At 34.2% G+C, this 18,594-nt stretch overlaps 1 protein-coding gene across 2 annotated transcripts in view; it reads left to right on the forward strand.

Moving 5' to 3' along the window:
* The window catches only part of VPS13A (vacuolar protein sorting 13 homolog A), a 125,825-nt gene that overhangs the window by 104,979 nt on the left and 2,252 nt on the right, over positions 1-18,594 (forward strand). Inside the window, exons 63-71 of one of the 2 annotated variants that reach the window (XM_026703826.2) lie at positions 2,238-2,351; positions 2,739-2,814; positions 2,934-3,097; positions 3,562-3,607; positions 4,101-4,224; positions 5,498-5,612; positions 16,000-16,085; positions 16,666-16,789; positions 18,472-18,546. In XM_026703826.2, coding sequence (XP_026559611.2) covers positions 2,238-2,351; positions 2,739-2,814; positions 2,934-3,097; positions 3,562-3,607; positions 4,101-4,224; positions 5,498-5,612; positions 16,000-16,085; positions 16,666-16,789; positions 18,472-18,546 — 924 coding nt within the window. Of the gene's footprint in view, positions 1-2,237; positions 2,352-2,738; positions 2,815-2,933; positions 3,098-3,561; positions 3,608-4,100; positions 4,225-5,497; positions 5,613-7,431; positions 7,551-15,999; positions 16,086-16,665; positions 16,790-18,471; positions 18,547-18,594 lie in introns of those variants that run through there. The other variant, XM_026703828.2, reaches the window with a different exon arrangement.

Raw genomic sequence — 18,594 nt, forward strand, 5'->3', positions numbered from 1 at the left:
AAGCCATGTTCCTTAACAGACCGCTAGGGGGTAATAGAAGGCAACATTCCTCAAAATCCAGTATTTGTCAATAAATAGCACTTCTTTTTCCCTTATGATGAAATATGTATTATTGGAATTTATTTCCCAATTTCATTCAGTTCCCAGTTGTCAAGGTAGTTTTAGTACTAAATATTTTAAAGTTAGGGCCATTATAAAATATACCTCAGTAGGGCTATATCTTTTTAATCAGTGATGGGATTCAATTTTTTTACTACCAGTTCTATGGGCGTGGCTTGGTGGGCATGGCAGGGGAAGGATACTGTAAAATCTCCAGTCAGAGGTGGTATTTGCCAGTTCTCCGAACTACTCAAAATTTCCACTACCAGTTCTCCAGAACTGGTCATTTTCCTACGTCATTGTAGTTGTGCTTTTTTAAGTTTTCGCGGGTACTTACATGTATGGCATTCAGCTTTGTTCGGGTATTTTCCCACGTCATTGTAGTTGTGCTTTCAAAGTTGTAGCAACGTTTCGGCAGAATCTCGTCTGCCATCATCAGGCTTCTGTATTGTGTTCGTCTGTGAGTCAGACTTTCACAGTTGTTTCAGTTTTAAATTTGGGGCTAGCCAAGCTTCACTAAAAGCCTCCAATACAGGAACACAATGTTGCCAGCCAACCAAGACAAAAAAAGCCACAAAACAGACAGAAGATATTAGAAACACCAATCAAGCAGAACACAGCAAACTCCAAGACCAATAAACACAGACCAAGACTCCCAACCAATCAGGTTGAAGAAAAAACCATTCTGGCACAGCAGTAAGCTAGCCCCAAATTTAAAACTGAAACAACTGTAAAAGTCTGACTCACAGACGAACACAATACAGAAGCCTGATGATCGCAGATGAGATTCTGCCGAAACGAACCAACTTTGCCACTTCCGTTATTACATCTTCCTTCCAATACATCTTATTGTAGGAATACAAATCATACAGAATTAGATTCAGCATCAGTTTGTTCATTTACTATTTTGTTGCTTTAGTGAAAAACATTTCCTTTCAGAGAGGAATCCTGTGCTTCCAAACTTTTCCAAAATGCAATTTTCTTCCGTCCAAATTTCTATTAAGATTCTTTCCACATTAGTTCTATAACGAGAATTTTGCTTTATTGTCAGGAAGGGATATGTCACTTTCACCAGAGTGATACAGTTCCAAGGAGAAATCATTTCATTGTTTCAGAAGCAGAACTTGGTAGGTGGCCCCTTTGAAAACCTAGGTTGCCGCCTTTCCTTGACCTATAGCACCTTACTTAAAAGCCATGAAATTCCAGCCCTGGCAGTCAAGGATTCCACAATCTTTTCTGCCTATCCATCCATCCATCCATCCTATTTCCTGACACCTCTCTGGAAAATCAGTTGCAAGATAAAACCCAAACTCGCCAAAATTGTACCAAATTCTATACAGAATTTTCTATATCTTGCTTCTATTCTGCGTTTTCAAGTATGCATATAACAGGAATAATTTTTTATTAGTACACATTGACAGAATATTTTTAAATTTTCAGAAACAGAAAAATTACCATTAAAATATTTTAAATATCTTCATTTGCTTTTGCCTTTTCAGGAAGCCCAAAATTACCCATTCACAGCAATACCACACCCTGGATTTCTGAATGATACAGATAGTCCTCAACTTATGGACTGGTCACTTGAAGTTACAGGGGCCTCCCCAGAGCTACTTACCACCTGTTTTCAGAGTTATGATTAGTGCACATAAGCATACACCCTGCAGTCATATGACTGCATTTTGAGCACTTGGTAGCCATTTGCAGTATCTTGCAGTCAGGTGACTGTGATTTGCATTGTTTTGCCTGCTTTCTGGCATTTACTTCTGGTTTTTGCCTCAGTGTATATCCATAGTGATTTACAACTATAATTCTGGGCTCAGTTAAAGTCATAAGTTGAGGACTATCTGTAATGACAGCAGCCCTGGGACAGAGGAAAGTAGACAGGAAATATTTGAAAGGAAAGAAAATTGCTTTTTTAGTGTATAGTATCCATCTTCTGTACGGGCTGGAAATTAGCCATTTCTGTTTCTCCACAACACAAATTTCCCTTCTACAAATGGAAATCCAGAGAGGCATTTTTAGCTTAGATTTCATGCATTTAAAACAATTGTTGCATCAATATACTTGCAGAAAAACATTGTTCCAAATTACTGTTAAAAACTTTTTTTTTTCATAAAATCTGATTTTTATTTCAGGCAATTAAACAAATGTATGTTCTTGTTCTTGGTCTGGATGTTTTGGGCAATCCATTTGGATTCATAAGAGATTTATCTGAAGGAGTTGAAGCATTTTTTTATGAGCCGTATCAGGTATGTTTATTATTTATACAAGGACTGGCTGTATTTGTAAATGTTGGCTATGAAAATGTTGTATTCACTTTACACAAAATTCTACAGAAATGTGGAATAATAGCAAGTTTTGAAATTCTTCAAACACAGTAGAAGAGAACAAAGGTAGTTCTAACCTTTGCTTATCAGTTTCAGTAAGAATCAACTACTTAGCTTAGCCATAAATGGCTTTAGATGTCATTATCCAAGACTTTATCTTTCCTATTTTACTTCCTACATTACTTATAGTGAGTATCAGATAGATTTTATACTTTGCTTGCTTATGTTTACTTCATTTTTTTTCATTGGAGAATTTATCATTGATAGTAAAATAGTAATTGATTTTTCATATTTTTGTTCTTTTGTTAGGGGGCTATCCAGGGTCCAGAAGAATTTGTAGAAGGAATGGCACTAGGATTGAAAGCCTTAGTTGGTGGTGCTGTTGGTAAGAATTATTTTTAACATGGATTCAGAAATGCCATGTATTCATAATATATATTGTGCTTTTACTATATTTAAATTTTCTAATTTTAACAAAAATTCTCTTTTGTAATACCATAATAGGTGGACTAGCTGGTGCTGCTTCAAGAATAACTGGTGCTATGGCTAAAGGAGTAGCAGCAATAACTTTTGATGACGATTATCAGCAGAAACGACGAGAAGCAATGAATAAGCAACCTGCTGGCCTGAAGGAGGGCTTTACTCGTGGAGGAAAAGGCTTAGTATCTGTAAGAAATATATATTTGAATATTTAGAATGGCTTCAAGAGTAGTATATTGTAAGATTAATAGATTCTACTATTATAGTGCAGTGTTGGTGCGGTGTCGGGGGTTTTCGGTTCAGTGTGTGGAGTGTGAAGGGTGTGTGTTTGTGTTAATTTTCATGGTCATGATATGAACTGAAGATGGTGCTTGATTTCATTGTATGAGGTGCAGTGACAATAAAGTAAACTAAACCAAACTAGGGGCAGGTCATTCATATCTTACTGTCTCCTTTTATTTAATTTTTTTAATGGTAAAGTGGATTGTGATTTAGATTGACAACTTATATAGATACAGGAAATATAAATTAACTACTTTTTATGATTCAATACTTTGCCTAGTATAATTCATTTATAAATTTTAACATAGAAAATATTTAAAATATGCATTCCATTTCAGGTGGAAAATGAAATATTTATCTCTGTTCACAGGGTTTTGTCAGTGGTATAACAGGAATAGTAACTAAGCCAATAAGAGGTAAGTTACTATTCATAAAATGAAAAAAATTCATTAAGTGTTTCATATCATAGAAGTTAATAACATATATTTCTCTCCTATGAAAGAAAATACTGCAAATTATCAATTTTTTAATCGGGATTCATTTGTAACAACTTTGCTGTTGACTGGATATGGGCAGCCTGCAAGGGAATTGTTTTTTCATCTACTGGTTGTCTTCATAAATAGGAAAAACTATTCACATTTTATCATGTTTATTATGTCTTCTACTGCTACTGTGTAGCTATTTCTCCCATTTTTTTCTTTTAGAAGGCTGTAGTCAGAAACTCAGATGTTTTGCTCTCAATCTGATTTGCCTTTTGAAAGCCATGTGGGAAGGAAAATTTTATTAATGTTCCTTGATTTTTTTTCAGTAAAAAAAATTGGTACAATAACTTTGAATATAACTTTTGATAAATTTGTGTATAGATTTTTATTTAATGCTTCCTTTAAATGTTGTTGCTTTTTCTTCAAGGAGCCCAAAAGGAAGGAGCAGCAGGTTTCTTCAAAGGAGTTGGGAAAGGATTAGTAGGAGCAGTAGCAAGACCTACCGGAGGAATAATAGATATGGCTAGCAGCACTTTTCAAGGAATTAAAAGGCAAGGCTAAAATAATGTCTAATTGTTTCTCTATAAATTTTGTCAATTATCTTCAAATATTTTCAGTATCTGAAATGCAAATAATTCTCATCTCTATGCTACTAAAACTCTTGTTTTCGTAATCTTTACCTGGGCAAAGCAGTGCATTATAGTGAAACAACAGGTAGTCCTCAACTTATGACAGTTCATTTAAGGATGGTTCAAAGTTACAGCACCCTGGGAAAAGTGACTTATGATCTGTACTTACACTTAAAATCATCACACCACACCCACCATTACTTGATTGCAATTTGGGCAATGTGTAAAATAGGGTTGCATTTTACAACCATTTGCAGCATGTTGCAGTCACATGCTTGCAATTTGTAACTCTTCCCTCCCCCATTTTTGGCAAAACAGCTCCCATTGGAGAAGATGGATTTTTCTTTCTGACTGCTGTAAAATGGTTGTAAAAGTTGGTTCAATTTGACTTAAAACAGTAATAATTTATGATAAAAAAATTCCTGTCCCAATTATAGTCATAAGTCAAGAACTATCTTTTTGAACAAAGATATCTCAAATCGGCTAAACTACAGAATGTTTCCAAAATCTAGAATCCATGACTCCCATGGAATTGACATTTGGCAATTTTTATCAAACATTTTATGACATAAAATTATTATTAAATAGTTCATGATACAATACAAAATGTCATAAAACATTTTTCAAAGTAAATGCATATCTAAATATGGGCCTCTCAACAGCAGGAGAAAAATGCCTGAATGTAAGCAATATGCAGTAGATCTTGTAGAGCCCTGAGCAATGAGGCAATCGCCACATTCCCCAAGGTTCATATATGCATAGTGTTATTTCTCAATGGCAGTGGCAATGTTAGGGTTGAAAGTGAGGCTGGTCCAAATGTCGCTGTGCTGGTTGTCCTAAAGATGGGAGAGATATGCAGGTGTGACAGAACTGCAGTGCCCCCATGGTTGTAAAAATTTTTATTACATAGGGGTGCTTCATTGGCCATCCAAAGACAAAACAAAGAGCAAACCTGTGGCTTAAAATTTTTCATTTTTAAAGCAACCCACCATGAAATTTATATCATGAAATTTACTGGACACAAGAGCTGTTTTGTTAAAAGTTGCTGCATCTGCATATCAGTGTACAATTGTAACGTATTTATTAAATAGTACTGTTCAGAGAAATATATGGGGGAAGTCTTTATGTAATCTTATTTACAGCTTGAATGCCAATATTCTCTCTAAGTGCATAACCATTAAACTTGTAATTTCAGAGCTACAAATGCTTCTGAAGATGTCATAAGCCTGCGTCCTCCACGCTTCTTTGGGGACGATGGAGTCATTAGACCGTACAGATTAAGAGATGGTGCTGGAAGTCAAATGTTACAGGTGAAGAGAGTAAACAGCCAAAAATATAACATATTTAATATAACAGATTATACATTATTTATTTGAATATATTTTTATCTTTATAGAAGTAGAGTGATTTTAACACTGCATTTTTTTTAACTTACCATAAATTTGAATCACATTTTGAATGATAATTACAAGAATATGATAACGTGCCACTTGGTTCAGGTAGTGAAAAGATTTCCTTTAGCACTAGCACTTAGACTTACATACCGCTTTACAGTGCTTTTAAAGTCTTTTCTAAGTGGTTTACAGAGTCAGCATATTGTCGCCAACAATTTGGCTCCTCATTTTACCCACCTCAGAAGGACGTGGCTCTTTAGATACAAGGATTTAAAATCTATATTCATTTTTTTCAAAAATAATAGCCAACACAGTTTTATTGTGTGAAAATACATCTGATCTTTTGCAAAGTCAGGAGATTATTAAACCCCCTTATACATAATTTTCTTCCTGGCTTGGATATTTTCCTTCCTGCTAGCCCCCTTTCCACATGCACGGAGCCATTTGTTTGGAACATTTGAGACATGTTCTTTTTTTAACTAGATGAACTGTAATTCAATCTATATAGAATATTTATTTTTAAGTTAATATATTAAATCTAATATAAGAAAATATATCTGCAAACTTAGAAATTGAGTTGAAATGGTTGATAAACATAATTTCAATATGTAGCTGAACACCTAAAATCTCATTTTGAACAAAATTAAAGTTTTATTATGACTTAGTTTTGTTTTATTTTACATATTTTTAAATAGAATTTTTAATCTAGAGAGTTTTACATTTTTAGTAACTTAGAGGAATTTTTCAAATGCTAAGTTTAGCTATATAAATTTATTTTTCTTATATTTTCTGTTTTCAAAAGAACTGATTTAGAAATCTGTTTTTAATGAAATGATTTTATATATTCCATTTCTTTTGGTGAAAAAAATAAAAAAATACAACAATAGCCAAAATAGCAATAATTTATCTAAAAGACAGTACACCATGCCTAGGACAAATGATTGTAAAGAATGTATATATGCAGGGCTATAAATAAAATGTTTTCTGGTGATGGTTAAAATAAAAAACTCTTATTAGAATTCCCCCCCACCCCCCAAAAAAAGCTTTAAGTTTAAAATAGTGGCTTTTTGCAAAACAAGAAACAATGATAAATAATTTTTAAAATAAACTTAATGCATTTAACCAAATGTTCTTGTTATACTTTTTTATTTTAAGATTTGTAATAAATGTTACAAAAGGTAGTAATAGTACCTTTTGTACTTTGGAATAGTAATTATTGCTTATAAAATTCAGGAAAAAATGAGGAATTTATACTATAACATATTAAATGACTCTTGTCAGTTATTTTCAATATTTTATGGAAATTTTTAATTTGTTTTTCCTATTGAAGTTGTCTTCAGAGTGAGGAAAGAAATATGTCAATAACATGAGTATAGTAACTGTTTACTTCTTAAATTATGTATAAGTTAGAACAGTAAGTATAACTTTTAAATAGCCTAATAACTGGATTGAGTAGATTCTTCCAAAAATTGTAGAAATTTGAACTAAGCTGAAGCTTTGAAGTTCTAGCCTCATATCAGTAACAATAAAAATAAAAACACCTTGACTGCCTTCCAAGCAACTGCTCTACTTTTCCTCGTATCTAGTTCAGCAAGATAACATAATCACTCATTTCACATCCTGCTGTCTAAATCTGTACAAATTAGGCTAGAAATATTAGTATACAGTCAGTTAAACAGTATTCGTGAATTGCAATTATAGTATGTTCCAATTTATTTACAAATTTTAATTTTAGCTCTGAGTAGTTGGCACCATGATCCATAAATCTGGTATGCCTCCAGGGAGTTACATTACATTCCAAGGAAAGAAGGAAATCTATTGAAAACAAGAGCAAAGCTGTTTGGATCACAAGTTATCTTTTTTCAAGGTTTTCCGTTTTATGCTTTAGTTATAAAATTTATAAGTTCACTGATATACAAAATGTAAATTATTTTACTTTACATAGCCATGAGCCATTTTAGCTTGTGCTTTTTAAATTCAAAAAAATCTTAGGACATCTTTAAATAGTTGGTTGAATAAGAGGTTGAAATATAGGATTAACATACTCCATTGATTAGTGTTTTTCTTCTGCATGCTATAATTCAAAAGCTACATCTCATCTTTAATTTTATTCTTTCATTCTCTTGCATTTAAAGTTTCAACCCAAATTAACTAGCATCAACTAACTCTTCTGCTTCTTTCTTCTCTTACTCATGCTTACAGAAAAGACAGGCCTACAGGAAATGGACTTTGTGCCATATTAGTGGTAGTGATGATGATGATGATGTTAATGATGTTGATGATAACAGTTAGGATAATAATGTATGCCTTACTTGTTGAATTGCAACAGCTGAATGTTATATTTCTTTTATGAGACTGCCAGAGAAAATAATCCAATAATTGTTATAAAATTGTGTTTTACATGTAAATTTTAAAGTATATTCTAATCAGCAACATAAATTAAAAGAATTTGTTATTTAACTTGTTTATATTTCAATTGTCACACTGAAACATTGTTTGACATTGACCATAATCTTGTGATAATTACTTAATCGAAAATAATGTCAGAAGATTATGTAGTCCTTGTTAAAGTACTGTATTTTCCATTCCTTTATTTTAATTTGATGTTTTAAATCATTTGTGCATTTTTTAGAAAATTTCCTTTTATATATGAATACAGTGTCTTGTGTTCTCACATACATTGTGGATGTTAATATTGTCTTATATTCTTTTTAGGTATATTGTCTTTATTCTGTAATAACAATAAATAAGTCTATATAAGAAAAGATTGATTTCTTCTGTTCAAATTTTCACACCATTTTACTTAGCCTTCTCTCCCTTCTAAATTTTTAATGGAATAGTTTAATCTATCAATATTGATTTATTTATAAAGATACCTTTATGTCTTACACACTTTCATCCTTAGAGACTTTACCATATTTTTGCTTTTATATTTTCATTTATTTTAAATTTATCTTATTAAAAGTAGAGCGAATAGAAGTCTTTTATTTCTCTGATTAAAAAGAACTCTTAATAATGGCCTGAATGTAAGTATATACAGAAATAATAAAAATTTGAAATATTTGGATGGCCAATCAGTAAAAACTATATTACCAATGAGCCAATTTTCCATTTGCAAATTTGCTTCTTGCCAACAGAAGAAAATTAAGAATATTCAAAGATTATTTTAATAATTCTACATAGGATCTATTCTGTGATCTGTTTCTAAATGAATCTAGAACAGGGGTGTAAAACTGGATTTCTTTGAGGGCTGGATTAGCATTGTAGTTCTCTTCTGTGGACCGGCGGCAAGGGAGGGTGGCAGCAGGGGGTTGGACAGATGCCTCCTGCAGCACCATGCAGGCCAAAACGGAGTGCAGGAAGCCCACACACAGCCCTCCTGTCGGCCAAAAACAGACCACGTGGCTCATTTTTCAGATCAATTTTGGGCCCATTTTTTCAGCCCAGTTTCAGTCGGCAGAGTGCTGCAGGAGGCCATGGAGGGTGAAAACGAGGCGCAGGGGGCTGCATGTGGCCTGTTTTAGGTGCCAGAGTCACCGCAGGCCAATCCCTTGATATTTCCAGGCCCATGGGCCTTGAGTTTGACACCCCCGATCTAGACTAAGAAATCCACTCCATTCTAAACTTGATGTTGGTAGCTAAAGTATAAAAGACTTAAATTGGTGGTTTTTTCCTTACTGTTGTTTTCTTTAAAAAGTATATGTAGAAGTTTATATATGGCTATTTCCATTTCATCTGACAGTGATGATCCAAGGGCCATCTTGGAATTATATAATAGTTTTAAATTCAGTGGTTTATTAGACAGTTTCATTTACATGTATATGTATTAGTAATTACAATAGCATAGCACTTAGACTTGTATACTGCCCCTTAGTGCTTTACAGCACTCTCTGGGCAATTTACAATTTCAACAAGTTGCTCCCAACACTCTGGGTCCTCATTTACATTACAATTACAATGCTATTAAAATGCAATTTTCTTAGGAAATTATAGCTTTAAAAGTCATAACCATGAGCTTATTTTTTATCAGAAAACAGGAAATGAACTTGGATTTGCAATGGATTATTTCTGAGATAGGATCTTCGAGAATACAGCCAAAATGTTTCCAACAATCATATTTGTAATATACTCACTGATCTGGAATAATTTTTCAGTTTTGCAAGCCAAATGGCCTATATTTTTCTGTTGAAATATTGGGTTTATTGATAAACAAAAACAGATCTCTGGACCTACTACTATTGAGAGGTTTTTTTAAAAGAAAGAAAGAAAAGAAGTGCATTTTTTTTTCTCAAACCTAACCTGAGTCTTTTGTTAGTCCATATAAATTTTATTTTTTTCAGAAACTTAGCACTAAGAAAAGAAGTGGCAAATTTATGTAGCAGTGCTTTATCTCTATTTTGTGACGACGACAAGTCTAAGTCAAACTATATAATGGATAGTTGTATCTCACTTTAGATATATGGACAAATAAAATATGATTTTTGATGAATTCATAAGCATCATAAATAAAAGTAGGGTAGGTGCCTTCTCTTACTCTATGGCTTCATTATCCAAGAGTCATTTATCCTTCTGAATGACGTAATAAATAAATATTTTCTTAAGATCAGCTATATGAGTAGAAATTGTTTAGGGTTGGGGGGAGGGAGGAATTCTGATTCTATGAATATTACAAAAGTAGAAATCCAATGAGAGCACAACGTATTTATTATTCCTCAAACCTTTATGTCAATTAGATTTGGTTTCTGATTATACATATTAGGTAACTTCGGAAATGACTGGGACACAAATTACAACTGAATTATTCATTCATTCAATTTCTATAGCGGCCCATCTCAATCAATGATTCTGGGCAGCTTACCATTCACATCCATTAATGGCTGGAGATTTCCAGTATTGTGGGATTAATACAATGCAATGTAGTGTTTAAAACTTTCTTGCCATGAACAGGATGAAAATAAGAAGTTGGAACAATATAATGGAGAATTTTACTTGAACTCATTCCAGTAAAAACGATGTATGGATAACATATATCAGGGTTGAACTATGGAGTCTTTGGCACTCTCTGAGCTTGATTGTTTCCTTGCAAACATTTCATTATCTGACTAGGTAACAATATCATTGCTAGTGTGTGTGTGTTTTGGGTTTTTCTGTTTATATACTGGTAGTCCTCGAGTTACGAATGTAATGGAGCCTACCAATTACATTTGTAACCCAAAGATTTGTTGGAGTGATTTATGTCAAACAAACTGGATCAGTCACTGTTTTTGCCCACACTCATCGACTGCACAGGTTGTTAAGTACACATGAGGTATCTCAAGGTGAGGAAGACCATGGGGGGGGGGCTAGCGATGGAACAGGCCACCTGCTTCAGACCACCCAAGGCCTCCCCTCCCCTGGAGTCCCCACAATTGCTCCCTCCCCCCATCCTGTCATGCCCAGGTTACTTACCTTGTGAAGATCTAGTGAGCTGGCTCCTATCCATCCTCTCTGCCATGGTTTCCTTCTAGTCTCAGTTTAAAAAGCATTTGCAAGCTGCCGAGATTTTCGGGCAGTGAAATAACATTGTTTCAAGCCTCCTATCAGCTTGCAAATGCTTTTCATGCCATTCTAGTCCCCAGTCAAGCACTTTTTGCACCATTCCAGATCACCCCAAAAAGCTTTCAAAAACATGAAAGATCAGTAACACAAGATCTCGCGTAACTTATCTTGCGTGGTCTCGCACTACAGTACTTTAGGTCTCTGTTCTCTGTGAACAATTCTGTACCAGATCTGCGGCAAAAGGCTTTGCAGAGGGAAGTCCTCTCCTTTTGCAAATCCTTTTGCACTGGATCTTGTGCAGGCCTTAAGGTAGCTAAGTGACATGTCATAACCTGACAATTACCTGTAGTAGCTTTCCCTGCCAGTGATTTTTTTTTGGGGGGGGGGGAGGGGATATTCCTTTTGGTAGTTAGTTGAATAGAGTATTGTTTTCTGTTTGCTTGCTTGCTTCTTGTCTGGTGTTAATCCCTGCTTATCTTGGTATTTGCTGCTGCAGAGGATGTGGTTTTGTCCTTTTGTTCCCTTCTTACTGTTTTATTCTCTGACTGGTATGTAAATGTGGTTTATCTCTATGTGTCTATTGGTGGCTGATTTTTCGGAATGTCAAGCTTCCAGGAATTTCTAGTGTGTTTAGATTTAGCTTGTTCTCGAATGGTCAGTTTTCCAATTGCAACTATGGTTGACTCTGTGTGTTGTGAGTTTAAGGAGTTTTCAGCACTCCACTAGTCTTCTGCCTACCTGTCTGTATATGGTCGCTGTTGTAGTCTTCATACTGTGTGATGTAGATGAACCCTGATTTTTCCTTTTGCACTACTGGGTCTTTTGGTTTACTTAAGAAGACAAATTTTTAAGAAAACAATACTCTAATCAAGGAACTGCTAAGGAGAAAACCATGCACACATCAACACCGGCAGGGCAAGCTACTATATACAAACAGGGAGCAAACCCACACTCACTAGCACTGATGTTACCTAGTCAGAATGTCTCTAAGCAAACAACAAAGCTCAGAGAACACCAAGACTCCGCAGGTAAGGGATCTGCTAGTGTCTTTGAAGTTGAAATATAGCTTGGAATTTTTTAAATCCAAAAATTAACTCTTTTGCATATTGGATGGTCATTTTCCTTTAAAACAAAGTGGATGGGTTTATATATCTCTGAGGTCTTAATATTTTTAAAAGCAGTAGAGATGGAACCATGCAGAGAATGGGATTCTCTAAAGCACAAAATTTATAATATTCATAACATTTCCCCTTACCCTTAGGGATTGCACAACATTGTTATGCTTTAGACTGGGCTGTGGTCTATTTTTTGGTAGTGTCTAAGAATATAGCTGAGAGAGCTTCCAGACTATACATTTTTACTGTACTATTTGTACAATCCTTATATGCTAATAGTAGCTTTGCCAAAACTAAGAGAAAGAAGTATTGATTTCCACTTTTTTTTTCAGTTCTTCCAATTGGTGTAACAATTCAATCCAAAGAGAGAGGTCAAGCAGATGGGCCACAGTGATAATATTTCCTTTAAGTCTTGATGTTATTATCTATTCATATAGAGTTTCAAAAAATTAAGTGTTTAGAAAAAGCTGCTATAATGCAAGATAGAAATTTAACAGTAAAATATGATAAGACAAAGACAGTTCCCTGACTTTTAAGGATATACTGTAATTGTAAGAAAATCTATACTTATATGCGTATTAAGGAGCAAGCACAAAGTTACAAACCCTCTGGTGATCTGATTGTCCTAGCAGCTAACTTCAGAGGCCTGCGTGTACAGTATTTGGAGATCTGCCATAGCAGGTAACTTTACAGGATCCCTTTTGCAGCTAACATAACTGTTTATTGATAAATGGTTTCATTCAGGGAAAATATGTTATCCCATAAAACAGGACATTTATTTTATTTTATTTTATTTTATTTTATTTTATAGGGCAAGTGTTTCTTTTATTTTACAGGCAACCAGCACTACAGTGGAATTTTTCAGTTGGATTTTCATTTTCAAAGGGGACATTGAATATATGTAATATCAGATTGGTAGATAATTTCTGAACTTATTAATGTTACATTAGATGCATATGTGTATTTGTAGATAAATCAATAAATTACAGTACATTCAGTGCCAAACAGGGAAAAGGTGAGTGGGTTCGCTAAGACAGATCTTTATTTATAAAATAATAACCAAGGCTCCTCAGGTAAGGGATCTGCTATGTTTGGTGTCTTTGCAGAGCTCCTGTCAATTGTTTGATGGAACAGCAGCTATTCACCATATTAAGTATATAGTTCCAATTCATTTAACCCAGTTTGAAAATATAAAAGAGAGCATATCCTAAAAAAAGGTTAGCTGCAAAATTTGCAGAGCAAAAATGAAGCTATATCAAAAAGTATCAAAAGCAGTTCTAATGATTTTAGTCCCTCATGCAGAAAATCTTACAAGAGTCTGTCTCTCTGTTTTTCTGGCAGTAAAAATACACGTCTTTGAGGAAAGCAGCATATACATTTCCAAAAAAAATTGTAATGTGAATTTTGAGGGAAATCTCCTTGAGTTGAGTTCAACTTGTAATAATTATATTGATACATCCAATTATTTTACCTGGACATTTTCCTTAATATATTAAAATCAGTTTCCTATCATCCTTCTATGTGTACATTTTTAGAAGTACATTTAAAAAAAAAATATGTAATTGGAGATGATTGCACTTTAAAAAATATTGGATGTGAGATGGAAGATGGTCATTATAGTTGTTCTGACCAAGGCTTCCTGAGATCATAATTAAGCACAACTTAGTCCAAACAACTCCTGTTTTATTTCAGCCTGGTAATTATGTTCATTCCTAGTCTGTAATGAGTCCTGAACAGTCTCTTGAGATAAGTACCCACCTTTATGTCCTTTGAATTGCTGCCAACAACTAAAGTGCCAAATTAACTGTAAAAAGTCAAATGTACAAAGTCCACACAAAGGTTTAATCCAAACAGAGTGAACGACGTTGCTTCCTGCAAAGGTTCCTGTCCCATTGCACTTCCTTTATATCTTATGGGAGGGGCAATCACCTTCAAGCCTTACTCCCGAGTCGCTCCTTTTGTCTTAGCTGCTCTTGCCTTCTGGCAGCTCTGAGCACACGCGCACTAGGAACAGGGTCCCCTTGTTTCTCTGCTTCACTGCTGTCAGATTCTGGAGGCTCTGGAGTCAGCACATAACTTCCAGATGGCCCTGGCCCCATCTCTGTATCAGACTCAGGACCATTGTCTGAGTCCTCCCCGGACTGGCCCATGTTCTTCCCCACTGTCCGATTCTGCTGCCATTTCCGCAGGCTGCTGGCGGACCACAACGATAGTCCTCTACTGTTGTTTCGCCCATGTAAAAAAAATATAGTAGTAATAACGTTTAAGAAGATATGTTAGGATTTGAAGCAATTCATTAAGTATATTATGTAAATAAAATATGTGGAACATTGAAATAGTTCTGGTAAAAGGTTGGGGAAAATCAGATCTAGATAGATGTATCACTGATTCCGGATATATACTCCTCTTCCCCATCCCAAATATCTCATTCATATTTGGGGGTATTTTTATATTTATTACTTTAGTTAATCAAATTGTGTAGATAGCAACCCCTTTGATCTGATCAGATTGATGGCACAGCTTTAATCTTATCCAAAGAAAGCATGTTTCCTAAAGTCACAGATGATCTGGCTATGTTTAGATTAGATTATTGTATTCATACATACTGATCTTTTGATGATTCACAAGCTCTGACTTATGAAGAGTACAATTCCTTGTTTTATCTTAGGGCCAGGATATTACCTACTTTGTATTAGGTTTACTATTGCATGGACTTTTCAGAACTATGTCTTAGTGCTTTAAATTCCTGAATGGTTTGGGGCCAGGCATTCTGACTATACTACAAATCTATCTAGTTCTCAAGATAAACCTACAAGATCTATTTGGAAGCTCACTAGCAATAATATTAAATCAGCTCTTTTCATGGCTGCTTCCTGAATTCTTTTGCTAGGCTTGTGCATGCAGCCCTTATGTTGATGCTTTCACCATGCCATATGCCTTTCACTATTCATTACCATTTTTTTATGATTCAACTGCTGTGAATACATTGCTTTAATTAAATTTTTACACAATGTAATATATCTTTAAGCTCAGGATACTGTGTGACTTGAGGGATGGATAATGATTCATTGATAAAAATAATAATTTTGTATGTAGAACTAATGGGAGACAGCATTATACTCAACACAGAGGGTGTTTGTTGTTGTTGTTATTATTCCTGAATATAATGAGCAAATTACCTTAATAACTTAAGAATTAAGGTACAATTCATTGCATACAATTCACTGTTTAGTGAGTTTAAACATATACTTTTGGAAACAAAGGTATGAAAGCATAGGATCCTTACATTTATTTTCCTTTTGTTTCCTTTGGTATGAGAGCCTACCCAAAAGAAGAATGGAATCTGTTTTTTATTTTGAATAATGTTGGGTTAATTCAAGATACCTTTATGGTTTAAAATTCATATAACCTGAAAAATACAGCTTTTAAGTCTTCCAATAGTCTCAAGATGTAGTCCATTCATTATTTTTGAAACAATGCCATTTTGCATAGGATAGCTGCTTGCTCATAATAGATGTTCAGAGTACTAAAAGTATGAAGTTCATCCATATTTGTATAAAGTTTTAATATTATCTGATGCAATATAAATCTTTTCCTCAAAATTAAGATGCTATATTCTAGGGAACTCTACAACTTTTTTTTTCTTTTAGAATATTGAAAATGGAAGATTTGCAAAACTGCGATACTTTACACATGCAATGGTTAATAATACAGATTTATTAATGGTTACAAAAAGGTAAGATTCCTCCAGTATTACTTTCTTATTCTAAACCAAAAGCATTTATGTTTAATCAAAATGGTTCCCAGAACAACTTAGAAATGTGAGTAGAAAGGTAGTTCTTGTCTTCAAGGCTTCTATGCCAAAGATGGGAGAAGGTAGGGGAGAGAAGTGATGAAAGGAATAAAAGATTTCCAGCCATTAAAATTACAGTTGTTATGAACATCTGGATTGTAATTAGTGCTCAATTTACTTTAAATAAGAGTAAAAATAATTTTGTGATGGACAAAATTATTTTCTAAACATGAAAGTGAATTTGGAATTAAATACAGTGGATAGAACTGGAAGTTAAAGATGAAGTATGTGTAGCAATTTTAATTGCCACCAGGCTTCATTTTTTAATCATTTTTTTGGTTGAGCCAAATAAAAGTAGACTCTACACTTGCGGGAAAATGCTAAGATTAAAAAAAAAGACTGAAATTGAGAGAATTTTAAACTGCGTGTTATATGACATTGAAGGCTTAAACATTTTTCTCAAAAAAAAAAATAGTTTTATGATTGTATTTGTTTTAATTATTTGTCTTGTGTTTGTACACAGTGGCATATTGTTTGTGACAAGAGGTACGTTTGGACAGTTAACATGTGAATGGCAGTACACTTACGATGAATTTACCAAGAAACCATTCATTGTTGATGGAAGAAGGTTGCGCATTGAAGCAAAGGTAAAGTTATGGATGGAACAAAAGAGATGGAACAAAACAAATTACTTGATTAATGTTCAAATAATTATATTTATAATATAAATATGAGATTATTAGTAAGAAATTTTTCTATGAATAATACTTAACTAGTATTAGCCAATAAAGGACACGTTACCATTTTAAATGTATATATTTTTTCATGGAGCTTGAGTTTCATTTGTTTGTTCTACTGATTACAATTCACTCTTTCTTTGCAAACCTTCACCATCTCCCAAATTACTATTGTTGCCTTCCCTCCTTGCTCAGTACCATAGAAACATTACTTGCTGGAAGACAGTCTTTTCACCATTTCTTTCCTCTGGATCTGTACCTAATATTCTGGTCCGGTCAAGAAGCAAAAGTCATTCTATTACCCTGGAATTACCTGTTTTCTGTTACTCTTATTTCCATGCATACAGATTGTCCTCAACTTATGACTGGAAGTTATGATGGATTCCCCCCAAGAGCTACTTACAATTCAGTTTAAACTTAAGGCCATTGCACCCCCATGGTCATGTGCATAAAATTTGGGTGGATTCTCCCTTACAACCGACCACAGGAAACCACGAAGACCTCCCCCCAACTATATTCTCCCCCATCCCTGTAGGACTTGGGCCAGTTTCTCACTCCAGAGGATTCTACACTGTCCTCCCACACAATCACTCCCTTACCTTTCATAGAGCTCTGAAGCTCACATTGGGGAAGGAAAGTAGCTTGTTCAATCTCTCAACTAGGCAATATGGTGCCATCCTATGAATGAATTGTTGCCACTCTGAAAATCAGGCTCCTGACAGAGATGGTCAGACATTACTTGTATGTTACATACAAAAAAGATGCTTTAGTAATTAACCTTTTTTTCATTTAGGTCATAACATAAATCAAGATACGCAAACTTTCCCATGCCAAACAGGACTTCTGAGTTAAACTCTTGCAAAATGAATTTGCAAGAGTTTAACATGCCAGAACAATGAATAAAATGATAGGATTCTCCTTCACATATTTAGTACTCCCCCTTTTGTCCTACTAACAAAGTACTTTTGTAACTGTATTTCGGATCCTTTCTCAATCAGTACTTTCAAAAAGATTTTATCTATATAGCTATACTTGAAATTCATCTTGTACAATATTAAAATTGTAATTTATTGTTTTACTAAACTTTATAAGAAACCTTTAGCTTATTTATTTAAATCATAGTGATTGGCAAAAATGTCTATTCTACAGTATATACAAGGGTCACACCCTGTTGCAGAAGGGTCTAATGTAGTCTGCTGTCTTAGAGATTTCATCTTCCCAGCAACTTTTTCCACTCTTGTGGTCTCCAGCTGTGCTAAATCAGCTGAAATCCAATGCATTTGAAGATATCAGGTTAAGAAGGTTTCTGATGAGGCCTCTTTTGCTCTAATTGCAGCAGTTCCGATGCTGCTCATCCCCCCTCAACTGAGCACTAAACGTTCAGAAAATAAAGATTAAATTTGGGAGCCAGTTACAGATTGTTTTGTGCGTTAGGGGAGAAGATCTGCAAAACTTAAAAGACATTTTAAATAAATACTAATTTCATTATATAACTTGTGAATCCTTTCCTGGAATGGAAAAAAATAGTGCTGCCTAGGTATTTGGAAATTTGCTTTTAATACAAACTGTAGTTGTTTGCTTGTTTATTTCAGGAACGAGTGAAGTCTGTATTTCATGCCAAAGAATTTGGAAAAATAATTAATTTTAGAACACCAGAAGATGCAAAGGTGAATATGAAATGCTATTACTACATAATATATTAATATCTGTTTTGA

This window comes from Pseudonaja textilis, chromosome 2, assembly GCF_049901715.1.
Source record: "Pseudonaja textilis isolate UNSWEBS1 chromosome 2, rPseTex1.2, whole genome shotgun sequence".
Lineage (NCBI taxonomy): Eukaryota > Metazoa > Chordata > Lepidosauria > Squamata > Elapidae > Pseudonaja > Pseudonaja textilis.